The sequence below is a fragment of the Buteo buteo genome, chromosome 26 (assembly GCF_964188355.1).
Source record: "Buteo buteo chromosome 26, bButBut1.hap1.1, whole genome shotgun sequence".
Classification (NCBI taxonomy): Eukaryota; Metazoa; Chordata; class Aves; order Accipitriformes; family Accipitridae; genus Buteo; species Buteo buteo.
In genome coordinates, this window is record NC_134196.1 from 10,674,631 (window position 1) to 10,689,987 (window position 15,357).

A 15,357-nucleotide genomic window follows, 5' to 3' on the forward strand; every position below is an offset into this window, starting at 1 on the left:
AAGCACTTAGGCAAGCTAAACCTGATGAAAACCTAGGGAAAAAGACGCAATTTTTCCTATAAACCCGTTTTACTTAAATATTTTGGGTATTGTCTGGACACTGTAATAAAAGTGTGTTTAAAAAGTATGATTAAAAATAGTGTTTCTGAAGGGGAAATGTACTATAATCTCATCATTGAGGTTTGGGATTTTTGCTTGTTTTGCTGTGTATTTTGGGAGGTGATGACAGAAATGTTTGATACTGTGCAAAGAGGTAGGAAGATGGTATTTAACAGATATCAGAGCTGTGCATGGTGAAAGCAAAGAAGTATTTGGTTCTCAGTGCTGCAGTAAGAAGAGTGATTATAAAGAAATGATGTGTAAAATAGTAATCTTTTGTTTGCAGTTAACTTTTGCAGGCTTTTCTGAGTGATCAGCTGAGGGAAAAATAGTTTTGACTCCCAAAATGTATTTTATTGTAGTTAATTGCCTAGTTACATTTTTTTCAGAGTTAAAAACAGTTCTTGTGTCTTGTCTTGTATTTCTACTGTCGAAGGTTTTAGGAAATATTTACGTTTAATGGAAACCTTTGCACTTACCCAGCATCTTGATACGAACTTGTGATAGTGCATTTTGAACTCTTACTAAACATGGAAAATGTCCTTGAGGTAAAATTGATTATAAGAAAAATTTTTTTAATTGTTAAAAGTCGTTTTGGGACAGTGGGAAGAAGCTTAGATTTGTTTCCTCTCCTAGATTGTTAGTATGGTTAAGAAGCTAAAAAAAAAAGTCAAGATAACTGATGGTGCTTGTGCTGTAGAGATTCTATTTATTGCAGAATGTGAAGTTGAACACAGAGTTTTACTGACAGTATCTGCTTGCACATCTTGCTACACTGGTTAAATATATTATCTCAAGTGCTCATCATTTTTAAAAAGCTGATGTAGCGCAACCATTCCTGGAGTTTTGCGAAATAAATAGTTTGAATGGGCTCGTATCTGGTTCAGGCAAAATCAGCTGGGGTAATTAAAACTGCTGAAACTAACCTGACTGACCTTTCATGAAATGAACTGGGAAGTTCTTAGATATGTGCTTGGCCAGCAGAAGTGCAAGGCAAAAAGCAAGTTGGTGCAGGAAGGGGGATGGGGATAGCGACATTTTGACTCAGCACCATTTCTTGTGGCGAGAGCAGCTTGTGTGTGCTCAGAATGTGATCTTTCGCATGTAGGAGTACTGCTTGTTTTCATGGAGAAGACAGTCCCTCCCCAATTTTTGTTTGTCCTTAGCAATGCACAAATGTTTATAGGAAGCAAAGCAGTGAATCATTAGAAATGTTCTTTGTACAATGTCTCCTTAAACTGCAGGCTGGTGGTGCGCTGGAATGTGGGGATAACTTTGTGGCTGTTTCTTTCATCAGTCTGATTCTTTTGAAAGCATCTTATTCTGCTTGTATTTTCCATACTGGAGGTTTACAGAAAAATGTTTATACTACAGCTTCAAACATTTACTGAAATGCTAGAAAACCTAAAGAATTTCTGTGGATTCCTTATATTAAGATCAGATGTGGGAATGTCACATTGAATATCTGCTGTACAAAACTCAGATGATTTTAATGGAAAATAAGAATCTGAAATGGTATGTGCCTAGCAGCAAAATAAAAAAGCAGGGGGAAGGGAATGGACAGAGAGAATTATATAATGGGTCAGAATTATACCTCGGTGGTTACAAGTCCATTTCTCTGCTGTGTTGACAGAGAAAGTAATTACTGCATTTATGTCTTTTTCAATGATGTGAAACTAGTTTCTAAAGCAAAGTGTAGCAGTTGAGAGAAGCCTGCAATGCGAGCGACACAGTAATCCATCTGTCTGAAATGTCCTGTGGGCTGAGGCAGTTTCAGCTGCAGGGCAGTTTGAACAAAAATGGGTTTTAAAGTGTGTGACAACACTTTGGACATTTTTAATTTTTCAATAATAATTAATCTAGCAACTGAAACTTGGCTTTTATTGATTTTTATTACTCTAAAAGTTAGTTTAGAATATAAATAGCAGTAAGATTAGCAATCTAACTGAAGCTGATGGAGAAGTGCATAAGCAGGATATTGAATGTAAAGTAGTATTTTGCATAAGAAAGCCTATTTAATCGTGAGACAAAAGAAATGGATTTCCTTATTAAGGCTAATGGTTATTGAAACAAAACTTAAGAACTTCAGTAAAAAGCAGTAAAATGTTAAAATTCTGTAGTTACCATGTTGACTTGTGCTCAGCAGGCATTTCATGGACGTGGTTTACATTAGTGTGTGGGTATGTGCCTGTCTGTATGTTTGGAAGGGGAGCATAACCTTTGTGTTTGGGAAGCCACAGAAGGTCCTTGACAGTGACTAGTAATCTGCTTTAGGGCAGGAAGGCATTGGCAACCCTAGCCAAATGTGCCACATGGGCTGCAAATGGTGAGGATCAACCTGTCCATGACTCTTCTACCTCATCTGTAACAAGTAATAAAAACCCGCTGCTTCTGTGGTTCTCACCACTCAAACTTGTGTTGGACCCAGCTGGCTTGGTGCCTGCTCCAGTGAGGGGAAACGAGTGGGAGCAAGCCCCAGTAGCCTTGAAAGCAGAGTTTATATGCTCCAAATTAGATTTACATAAACTGCTCATCTAACTGGTCACTGCTTGGGAAGAAAGCCTTTATCTTTGGAAATACAAATTATCTGGGGGGGTTGAATACCTTTTGATGGTATAGATTAAGCAGTCTTCTGTGATCTTGGACCTTCCTCAGAAGAAGGGAAAGGGTGGGAATGGACATTGCTGGCAAATCCTAACTGAAATGCTTAGTTTAAAATTTTGTGGCTGGAAATTTCATATTGGATGATGACATGTTGTTCCTGTCCAAAACTGCTAAGACAATAGTTAGTAGCAGGTGATCTTGTATCGAAAGAGAAAAGAGCATTCTTCCTCACAGATGTAATTGTATTCAGAGAAGAATATTTCTGTGGAATGCTGATGGTCTCTGGAAAGCTTGTGAGAAGCATGTATCTGAAGAAGGAGAGAATTTGTGAAGAAAGGAGCATTTGTCTACTTAGTCGCCACAAAAACTTATTTCTTTTTTTTTACCTACGGTATTGTAATTTGAGCTTTATGCTTCTCCTTAAAGAATGTTGTTCCCTGAAAATGCAGAGCTTTTTTGAGTTGTGTGAAGATTACTGGTCTCTTCTGTCTCCAGTCGTTTTTCTCCTACGCCTGTTAGAGGCTGCTATTTCAAACTCATGTCAAGCTGTCTCTTTCCTTTGAGTTTATCTGGGATCTCCATTCTCTTACATGAACAACTTAGAGACCAGAAGAACAATCCAGAAGTTTTCCTGTCTTTCTAACATAGTATCATTCTTCATCTGCATGATATTAGACTTATGTGCTACCTTCTGTGAGCCTCGTAGTTCTTTTGAAACAAGACTGGTTTTGTAAGAGCTGAAGATTACTCCATTTCTTGTCACAGTAGTGGCTCATTATTTCTTATTTTGTCACTTCAGAATGGATTATTAGGATAATGGGATAAATTAGGATACATACTTAAGCTTATGTAACCAAAATTTTTAAGCCTTACAGTTGATAAAAGATAGAGGATGTTGATTTAAAGATGATCTCCTAGAATGTGCCATGACAGTGTTTTTTAAAGGCTGTGTTAAAAATGGACCTGAGAGAACCAAATTAAATACTTATAAATAAGTATTTTATTTGAAAAGACCACTTACTGAAAGTTTTTTTGAATGTATGATGATTCAGCTGTAATAATCTTTCAAATATGCCTGTTTCTAGTGATAGAAGTAGACAGGTCTGCACCAGTTGCATTAAAATGTTGGTTAGAAGTAGACTGGTGAAATTGCATTAGTATTCTGCCATGAGTGCTGTAGAGAATTTAAATGGCCTTTATTCAGGTTCACTTATGTTTTCTTTATTATGTTCACTTTTGGAAACATGTAAGTTTCTAGTTCGTCAGTTTTCTAGCACTTCTATCACCATAGTGTTTGCTTTGGAGCAGCTAAAGTTAGTTTTTTATATGCTAGTGCTATTTTCAGCTAGTAAATAACACTGGTTTTCTTTTTAAAAAATAAAAAATACTACATCCAACATTCTCGTTATATGCTTTTGACTAGTTTTGTATCCCTTGGATAAGATATCAGAGGTCGTCAGTATCTAAGCCTCAGAATAGTGACTTTGTTTTTTGTGCATTAAAAACTTCCATTGAAGTAATTTGACATTCATCTTTGTGCTCTTGGAGCCCCGTTCTCTGTTTCCCAAGCAATTGCACATTAATCTAGAAGCTTTTTCTGAGGTATTAGAATGGTTAGTTCCCTGTGTTTTTGTAACTAGGTCTCACACACCTCTTGTTTTAATGTAGAATGCTGGCAAATAGCTTGTGATGTTGTGGTCAAATTTTTTGGAAGCTTCATGTCTGCTTCAAGCTGGTCTTCTAAACATGAGATTGTGTTTTTTTTCTTTCTGTAAATTTGTGTACATTAAACGATCTAGCCATAGCTGACCTGGTCCAAAGCTGGTTGAGTCCTCACATTTCTACATTGGCCTCAGTGTGGCTTTGAGTTAGAGCAGAGGCAGTGTTACCAATATTTATTTATTTATTTATTTAATTTATTTACTTTTCCTGTCTCTCACCTGACAACAGGCAGTGCTGTAGAAACTTAAACCTTTTGAATCAAGTATTTCAGCAAATCTAGTAAGAAGCATTTGTGTTGAAGAGCCAAAATGTTATATATGTGTTAATGGTTAGTAATTAATGACTGTCCAACTAATTTAAAAATGACTAATTTTCAATGGTAAATTTTCAAAGATAAAACCAGAAACAAGGAGAGCAAAATTAAGATGGGTGAGACTGACACTTCAATCTCAGTAGATGCCACTGTGTCAAAAAAGATCAGCTGATGAGTATAATTAACTTTTTTTCCTTTTCTGTACTTCCTCAAAATCTCTTATGTAGTGGTAAAATTATTGCTTATGACAAGCGGGATTGTAGAGCCCTTCAAACAGAAGGGACCTCAGGTGTAGTCCAAGCTCCTGCTCAGAGCAGGATTAGCACTGAGCTCGGACAACGTTGCTTAAAGCTTCGTCAAGTTGGATCTTGATTTGATTATTTCTTATTTTTGTGATTAAGAAAAAGCAGTTAGTTGTCAAACTTTATTCTTGTATTGGAGATATCAATATCCACGGAAAGAAAAGCATTTAAACATTTAAACTTTTCTGAAATATGAAATTAATCTTTGAAAATATTCACTGATGCATGAATTTTGTGAAATACGGGAAGCATGTGAAGCAACATAGAAAAACTATTTTATAACTGAATATTTCTGGGTTTAGAGCCTCGATGAGTATGAAGATGATGAAGCAGGGCAGAAGGAGCGGAAGAAGGAGGATGCTATTACCCAACAGAATACGATACAAAATGAGACTTCCAGTGGAGATACCCCTGGCTCATACTTACTACAGGTGAGATCTTAACACTTGTTCATTTTGATATTTTACTCGGTTTTAAAACTTGTACTGCGGCCTTCTTTGTATTCCTACTTAACAGTAAATTATACCCTATATGGAAACAAACATGAAGTTCAGGAGTTGTCACATTACTAAAAACAGGGTGTGAGGTTCCATTCCCCAAACTTAACACTACTGAAAACCGGTTCTGACAACAGAATCCTCTATTTCTGTAGGGACTTTGAAGGTAATGGTGTTGATGTTCACCATAGAACTTACTGTTTAATAAGAGAAAGAGAAACCTGGAGGTTCAAGTGAAAAATACTCACGGGTTTAGAATATTCAATTAATTGGAGGTAGACTTTTCAGATTAAGACCCAATTTCCTAATTTAATTTATTGTCAATTAACAAACTTCTAATTACTGATTCTGGGATTGAAACAAACACGCACACTCTTAGGGAAGACACCCCTTGCCTCTGTGAAATCTCTTCTTTTTCTTTGTTCTCCAATCTCCTTGCCAAAGGTTATACTCAGTCCTGCAGCCACCCCCTTCATCAAAACATTGCCAGTTATGCCCAGTACACCTCTCCTGCATACTGTACTACCTGTGGCAAATGTTCTGCCTCTTTCCATTTGTGCCCTTAGTCTCTTTAGCCTGTCTTGTTTCTCCTCCCTTTCTGTTACCTAACAGCATGTGCAGACCCAGCTGTACACACTGAGGCTATCCAGCTCTGCCTCTTGACTCTGTTAGCAGAGGCAATAGCACATGCATAGGGAGAAAAATATACGACAAGAGCAAGCACACGGTCATAGTTTTCAAACCACCCGTAACCAGAGGGGGCATCACTGAATTTAGTGGGTCTGGATGCGCTTTCCTTCTAAAATTTTGCCCAGTCTTTCATATGCTCATGTTAGTGTTTAACATTCAGAAGAGCCTATGGCAAAGAAGTCTACAGCTTAATTACCTGGAATGTGAAGAACAGCCTCCTTTTTGTTTAAGTTGAATCTGTCATTTGCCATCTGTTTCCATGTGATTTTACCAACGTGTCCCAGTGGAAGACATGGGGAACAATTGCTTCCTCTATGTGCTTGAGTGCCGCAGAAAGAGCTTGGCCCCTCTCAGCTGCCTTTTCTCTAGGCTGAAAAATTCTATTTTATTTAGCTGTTCCTTGTACAGGAGATATTCAATAACATCCTGTACTTTTTCCGGTTTGACTATATTTTATTTGGGATCAGTAAACAGAACTGAAGAGTTCATTCAGTACAGCATGCAGTTGTAGAGTGGTTTAATAGTGGTTTTTGTTTTGTTCTCTGTTTCTTTCCTGACAATTCCTGATACCTGCCTGTTTGTCTGCTGAGCATCGAGTTTACTATTTTTGTGTGTGTCTACTCTAACATTTTGGAGTTATCTGTGAGTGATAATAACAAGCTCAGAGGCTGATGTGTATGCAAATTAAGAAGCATTTTTACCTTTTTTTCTCGCTTTGTGCTTATGTACACCAAATTTCATCTCCTGTTTCACCTCCTAGCTACTCCCAGTAGAGAAATCCTGCATGTTTTCACAGTTGACCCTTATCTTTTCTGTTCTGAATAGCGTCTGTGGACATCTCTGCTCCAAATAAACTGAAAAGCACAGGTCCCTGACCAGGTTCCTGTGGAACTCTTTTGGGTACTCCCATCTACTGTGAAAGCTGACCAGTAGGGTCCACCATTGTTTCCTGTCTTTTCACCAGTGACTTATTCACAAAAGGATGTTGGCTCTTATTCTAGTGTAGCTTAATTTCTTTAAGAGGCTTTGGGGAATGCCTTTTTGAAATTCAGTAGGCTGTCAACCAACATTCTCTTCTGGACATTTTTTTACTTAAAAAAGCTGTATTAGATTTGTCAAGTGTAGCTATTTTACAAGTGCCCTGGTGACTCTTCCCACAGCGTATCGTATTTACTCACTTATTCCCTAACTGTTTTAGACTTACTAGCACCACTTTATTCAGTATAAATATCAAGTTTACTAGTCTGTAGTTCTCTGGTCTGCTTCAAAATCTTCTTAAAGATGGTGGTTATGTCAACCACTGATACTAGGGCAGTTTTAAGTGACAGATTGTATATGATCTTGAGTAGTTTAGCTATTACATTTTTCAGTAACATCAATAGTTTCTTCAAAGCTCAGGGAGTCAGTACCTTCTCATACTGGCAACTAGCTGCTTTTTCCATTTTGTTAATTTGTTTTTAAGTTCTACAGTGCTTCTGTTTGAAACAGACCCTTTGAGTCTTCCATGAAGAAGTACTCTGATGTGAGACCCTTACCATGCTTTTCCATGGTGAACAGCAACAAAAATATTTCTGCAGAGAAACTGTCTCCTCTGCTTGTGCCTCTTACAACTTACCTATTGTCTTTGCAGATTCTTTGGCAGGTTTCCTCGTTCTGAAATGTTTTTTTATGCTTTTTCCAAGTTGTTTTTTAGACTCTTTCTTATTGTATTCACTCTGGTTTAACTTCTTCAGCAAATATTCCAAAAGTTGTCACTTTTAGTTTTCCCTAGTGGTATTATTACTTAGTGCTTTGGCTGTATTCCCATGCCCTGTTTTTTTCATCCATATTTTCTATTCTTCTTGACCGACAATCTCAGTTTCTATTTACCAGGCTGTCTGTATTAATTGTATCCCACATGGTTCCAAGTTCGTCACCTCTGTATTCAAACAGGCACTACTTTGTTGACAGAGCACAGCAGGGGTGTCCTGTCATTGACAATACAGAAGAAAGTCCCAGGCCTCAGATCTGGCAAAGACCCAGGGTGGCACATGTACAGAACAGATGGAACCTTAGAAAGTTGTAGCTGCTAAGACTTAATCAGTTTATTACTGACTCGCGTCAACTCGCTTTTTATTAGAAGACTTACAACTTGCCCAATTTGAACAGAATTTGACAGTGTTCTTTCGGTGTTATTTGATGACTTGGTTTCCTTTTGATTCTACTCTATGCAAGTTAAGACTAATTCTGTTCTTAAAAGTAGAGTTCATGTTTTGGATTAAGAATTTGGTCAGTTCTAGTTGCCATTGACCAATATTTATTCTAGTTCTATCTATTTCTTCTAGTTCTATCTACTAAGCAGAATAAATACATTTCTGTAGTTACAGATGTTTTCACTGATTTGTCCATTTATTACCGTTTTAACAAATCTGTAAATGTATAATTACTGTGACTGTGGTGAACAAGACAGTTATTGACTTCAAGTTTGATGGACAAATACATTGCTAATAAGGTTTTATTTCCAATCCTTAACCTGATCTTTCAGTTCTACTGTAGCATTTTCAGAAGTTGCTGTTCTCCTTCTCATGGGCAAAATACACATTTTTTTGAAAACTCTGGCTGAATTTGAAGTCCTTGATCCAAAGCACAGAGATAGGAGATTTGTTTAAGAATAGGTCTAAAAATATACCAGACGTGAGAATATTTTCCCTGAAGCAGAACTAAGCAGAAATCAGCTTCTCAATTATTTTACATTGGAAATATGGCAACGTTACAAACACTGAAAAACAATTACAATCAGAACTGTTACTTTACTTTAGCAAAAGATAGTGTGGAAAGCCACACCTTACCAGGTGAATCAACACTAGATCTGCTCCCAAACACAAGTGTTACATCTGGCTCTGACTTCCTTGCTTTATTTTCCTCCTATTTTTAATGCTGCAATTCAGTGGTTCTCAGCTTGAGTCACAGTGCTGTGGACTACTCATTGATGTGTATGGGGATGCAGACTGAGAGTGATAAGTTACATGTAATGAAGCTTAGAACTCTTACAAATTAGCTAAAAATTTGTAATGCTAAGGCCAAGCATAGTTAAAGTTACTACTTTAACTAGGAATCAGTGGAGTTTGGCAATTATATAAAGCTAGCTCTTGCTTAGCAGAGACGGTAAAATTGAAAATGTTGTGAAACTATTTTGACAGCAATGTCTTTCTTGCAGCTGGACAGAAACGATACTGTGTTCAGGGTAATGAACATCTCTCTTCTTAATTGAAGAAGGTGTTAGTATATATGCCGTATAAAGAAAACTTGCATCAAAGAACCTACAAAATTTGGCTGGAAAAATAATTGGTTTACTGATGATTAAGTCTCTTAGAAGACTTGCTGAGTTCCAGAATGTGGACAAATGCTAATATTGTGCTAACGCTCAAAAAAACCCCTCCAAACCCACCATATGCAAGGCCTTAAACTTCACATCAAGGCATTCAGGTTGTGCTGATACCATGGTCCCCTGCCTCCTGGAATTTAGTTGTTTGGAGAATATTTTAGGAGACTAGATGCATAAATATGCGCCCTTCTTGGTGTAATCCTGTGGCAGTAGGGTTAACATAACTTCCATGTCATTATAGAAGAGATACCCCAGTGTGATAACATGTTGTGGTGTCTGTATTACTTTACGGTGTTCTTGGAAAATTGGGGAGCAAATTGGGAAGGCTGAGAAGATTAATCCAAAGCCAACATAAAGCCTTGCAGTGGGAGGCACATGTGTAGGTCCTCCATCCCTTAAAATCTTCAATTCACAGCTAGCTGTTTTTCTGGAAATTATGCCATAATCACACAGAACTGTCATTCTCAATACCTTGGAAGGAGTTTGAAATCCTTTGCTTCGTGTTATCTTTAGTTCCTTTCTGCTCACGTTTTATTTCAAATGTTGTAGTGTCTGTGAATGCTAGCTGTTGTGCTGTGCACTGTATGAACACACTGCAAAAAATTTCATCAGCTGTGAACTGTTTGACATGTAAGGGTAAGATAAGGAAATAGTTGAGTAGATACGTATTGGCAAAAGCACCAAGCAACAACAAGGTATTTGAGATCTTCAGAGTTATTTTTGAAATTGGCATGGAGGTAGGGTTTACTGTGTTCTAGGTGTGTGTTTTTCTCCCCATGGATGACAAAAGGGGTCTCACTAAATCAAATGTAGGCATCTAAAATTAGATTGGCTGAAGCCTTTCCTCTTCCTGGCAAACTTGGACCAAGCATGTCAGAATGATTCCCCCCCCCCCCGCTAACTTAACTTGGAAATAGGGATCAATTAGAGAGAGTGAGAGATACCAATTTTTGTGCCTGTGGGCATGAAAAGAGGAAGCTCTTGAGTCCCTTAGATAATGAGGTTCAACCTTTGTGAAATAAATACACTGAATCCTTCAAGTGAAAGGTAACGATTTATAAAAATGAGAATAATTTAGAGTATCCTGCTGTAAAAAGGGAATGCTGATCTTTAATGTTGCTGCACAGTAGCAAAATTTGTCCAGTGTCTTTCTTAATTCCAAGTTAAGAAACTGCAGATCATCACTGTCACAGTTAACAATACCTTTTGTGTCTGGATTGACTACCAAAGATCTCTCTAATGTCATCTGCTGGAAACCTGCTTCTGAATTTGTATTGCTGGCACAAAACTAGTGGGGGAATTTTGCTTCTCAAGTGTTCTGAAGCCTGGGACTCCAGTGGGAGGCGTGACTTACTCTTTTTAAGCCACACCAACTGTTTTGCTGTACCTGATTGCACATTATGTAGTGCTGCAAAGCCAAGGACCTCATTCAAGACCCTTGCACTCTAGTTAGAAATTGTGATCATCTTGTTCCAACCATTAATTTGTTTTGAGTATGCAATCGTAAAGTGCATTTCTTGGAGTACCTGTATTGCTCTTGGATTGTGCAGCAACAAGAAATTCAAGAAATGAAGGTCTTGTATAAAATAATTTGGTAAGATTCAAGATACAACTTTGTAAGATGCATCACAGTCAACAATGCTAGACAGATTTGCTAGACAAAAAGTGTCACTGTACCTGTAGCACTGAACCTTGTCTTTATGTTGTACCATATTCTTGAAATAAATTCAAATTATGTGCATTAGTAGACAGGCTAAACCTTGACCCTGGTACTGAATTCTTGTGGAGCTGTTAATCCAAGACAGCAAAAGGAGAAGTTGCTCTAGTTTTCAGCTCCACAACATGACTTGCCTACACAGTAGTATTGCCATGTCTTTGATTGCTCTCACTCCTCTCTCTAGCAGCAATGTAGGTTTTTGTTCTCTGCAAGAGATTAGCTTCTGATAGATGCTTGGATATTCATTCTGTTCAGTGTAGAAATTACCCAAAGAATCCATGTTGACTGGAGGATAGGATGAAATGTCTGCATAATCAGCATTCACCTAATGGTATAATTATAAAATTATGCCACAGCAGATTGGGTCCATCATAGTTAACTTCAGTAGTGAATGGGTTAGATGGCTGGTGAAGTCATCTAAACTTGATTTATTAGCATGACCATTTAGATGACCATGACTTGTGTGTTTAGTTGTAAGTCATCCAAGAGCCTATGAAAATGGAAGGAAAACCACATCTGATCTTTTTTTAACCTTTTGTTCTAAAAAAGCTTTACATTTCACCAGAACATTGTAGGCAGTTTCTAAGAGGAATGTGGTCTAAAGGTATTCACACAAAAATGCTCTGGTGCAGTTCTGATTGCTTAAATATCATCCTTTACTTCAGGTGGGACGCAACACGTTGAAATTTTCTGAAGCAGTGATTTAAGCCAGTGTTAGAAATATTTATGTAAATATTTAATAGAGGTACCTTATAAGCTATGCTGAAAGCAGTAAGTAAAAATAAAGTTAGGGAATAAAAGTCTCTAGTGACTTCTTAGCTGTGTGACAAACTGCGAGGCGTGTAGGGAACTAAAGTATTACGTGCATCTCTGTTAGGAAACACAGTTGAAAACCTGCTTGACACAAGCTTCCCCAGAGTTTTGTACTTGAATCTTTTGCCAAGAATATGCTGCCAAATAAGCTTCTCAACTGGCATTGCAGTTCATACCTGTCTATTTTGCATTTCCTGGCTTTTTATTTGGCGCAGCAGCGTAATGTATGTCATACAGCATCATTTTGCAATTAGTCTTACTATCCAAAGTATATGGTAATGATATTCATATCTATTCATACCTGACCACAGCTTTCAAAGATGCTTTGCATCTACGTTTCATGTAGCTCTTGCAAAGGAGAACTATGTGCATGCATTCAAGAGTAATAATTAATCTTTTATAAGTATATTGTCATGATGTTACTTGGTGTTAATTTCAGTCTGTAGAAATGCAGTTGTGCTACAGGGCATGCCCAAATGTATTAAGGCATGTGTTTTATTTTCTGTGTTATATTTCTTCAGATGTTAGGCCAAAGATTATTTTACATAACAATGTGATTGTAATATTGGTATTGTTTAAAAAAGTGAGTAAATAAAATGTGATTAAAATACAGAAATATGTAAAATAGGAGGATCTGTGTTTGTGTACATGAAGTTGTATGTAATTCTGCCAAATCAGGTTGTGGGACTCTAATATTTGACAATTAATTACCAGATAATATTAATCTTGGGGGTTTTATTTGCAGATTAAGAATGTGATCTACCTCACAGAGATGGTATGAAAACAGTCCTTAGTATTCGCAGAGCACTTAATAATAGTGAATGCAATAGAAAGACTCGTGAGGAAATCTTATTGTATGTCTAAAAATGTTCCCATAAAAATGGGTTAAAAAGTATTCAAATTCAACGTTGTTTAAGTATTAAAAGATCACTTAATTTTAAAAATATATTTGCATCTAAAGTCAATCCTGTGTGTGCAGTGTTTTCAAGGTAAGTGACACCAGTTGCAGGGAATTTGCTGTCCTGTACAGTTCATGAAATGAACCAAGTGCTTCTGATGTTTAACTGCCATGGGTTGGTATGGCTTGGGAGACCCCAAATATTCCTGTGATCTGTGTAAGGAAAACAGGAACACAGGAATTTCATCTTTCCATGATCACGTATGATCAGGCCATCACTGACGTAGTTTCTAGCAATATGGGTATGTATTCTCAGAGCAGTTTGAGTCTGTTAATAGCAGTAAATAAGGCACGGTGGTCACTTTGTGAAAAACGGGCAAATGCAAAATACTGAACACTACTCACTGAGTACTATTCTTTGTTTCCACCTAAGAGATCTTGTGGAAAAATACATCGTGTGGTGATGTCAGGAAAGGCAGTATCATGATGCATGTAGTTGTAAGAATTTGAATGAAGGTTGTGTAAGTCAGCATCTTTCTGACCTGTACTGAATTAGTTGGCTTTGCAGTCTTAATTTTCTTTAAATGCTTTTTGTCTGTGTCACTGCGAGACTGGAAAGAAACCCACCCTGAGTAGTAACTTTTTAATTAATCTGCAAGGTAACTCCTCTGAGTTCAGGAGTAATAGTGTTGCATGGTGGTCTTGTCTGGTATAACTGAAGTATTTAAAGACACTGAGTGAACTGTTTTGCAAAAATGAGATTGCTAGTTTTTAGTTAAATTGTGTGTGTTTTAGTAGAAACTGAATTTTGAAACAGTGGAGTCTGGATTTCTCAGCTGAATGGGCTATGTAATAGACATTGTTGTAGCAGCATAGGTTTCTCTGCCAAAATCATCCTCCTCTCCTCTCATGTGAGCAAATTTACTATATGTATGCCTATGTGTAGTGCTGCTGATCCATGCATGTTCAGTGGGTTTTACGTTCCCAAAGGATCTGCACTTGCTCAGCAAATCTGATTCAACTATATTGCGCATGCACTATCTAATACCGCTGCTTTCAGAAAGTGCTTACAAGTGAAACCACAGTCCCCTTTGCCCCTAAGAAATCAGGAAGCTGAGAGCTAGCAGTTACTAATGTGAGACCGAAGGGAGAGCGGGTGGCTGTAAACTGGCTACCAGCCAGATGAAGTTGTTTGGCTGGTGATGCGTAGCCTTGGGGATGCAGGTTGAGCATCCTTACTTTGAGTCATCTGACCTCCATTCTTGTAGGGAAATACTAGGACATAGTTACCAACATTTGTCCTCATAACGACTGATCAAAAAGAGGAATCGTTCCGTTTGTTTGTGGAAGGCATCATTCATGTTCAGTGCCTGATCATTGTCAGCATAAATTTGATTACCTTTGACAAGCAAACCTTGCTTTTCCTAGAAAGAAATACAAAATGATGAACATTTTTTAACATCTTTATTCCTTAAAATTTAATTTAGTGGATAAGTGGTTTAAGCTTTAAAATTTTGTTTCAGGAATGCATTTCACTCCTGGCAAATAAAGTTAAAACGTACCCATGAAGTCTCTTATAATTGAATACTTGGTTCTGTGTGCCTGTGCATGTGGACAACTAGTCATGACAGGACCTGCATGAAAACTAAAACTGAATCAAGCCTGTATCTGTGAAGGCAAGGTGGTGTGGAGGCTTCTTACTCCTGCTGTAGATTCACCGTTGTGCCTAGGAACTGCAGGGGTTTCAGCACAGCTTGCTCTTCAGGTATTTTCTAAATCGTTGTGCAGACCAAGTGGGAAGCAAAGTGTGTGAGTTATGATTTCTTCCTTGCAGTTTCTCTCCAGTTCGGCTGTGATCCTTCCATTAAGATTTTATTTTTTGGGGGCTTTGTTTACTTTCCTTCTCTCTCTTTTTTTTTTTTTTTCTTCTCTAGTACTCAGCCTGTATGAGCAAGTGTTTGTTTTGGTGTTGCACTGTTGGTTTCTTTCACTGTGGAGTTCATGACGCTGTGCCCCAGAATTGCATAAGCTGGTGCATTAGCTGGCGTTACACTGGTTTGGAGCCTTCATAGTGCCATAAAGAATAGGAAGCAGTTTCTCAAATTCCCAGCTAATGTTTTGAGCAGTCAGCAGGGGCCTCATGTGAAGGAATTAATTTTTCTTTCCCATGTGCTTTCTTTTTTGGACTGGCATAACTTTTTAACTCAGCTAACTGATTGCTGTTTTGAGAAGAATGTTTTAGCTCTGAAAGACTCAATATGGAAATTCTAGTCAGCTGTCAAAAATGATGATGTCTAAGTGGATATCTCTGCCCAGTCTTCTCTTAAAATTTCTTGGG

The 15,357-nt window shown here is 37.6% G+C and overlaps 1 protein-coding gene across 1 annotated transcript in view; it reads left to right on the forward strand.

Annotated features, from left to right (window-relative positions):
• PAWR (pro-apoptotic WT1 regulator) overlaps positions 1 to 15,357 on the forward strand; it is an 80,099-nt gene that overhangs the window by 36,818 nt on the left and 27,924 nt on the right. The window contains exon 2 of the mRNA XM_075058052.1: positions 5,343 to 5,471. Coding sequence (XP_074914153.1) covers positions 5,343 to 5,471 — 129 coding nt within the window. The remainder of the gene's footprint in view (positions 1 to 5,342; positions 5,472 to 15,357) is intronic.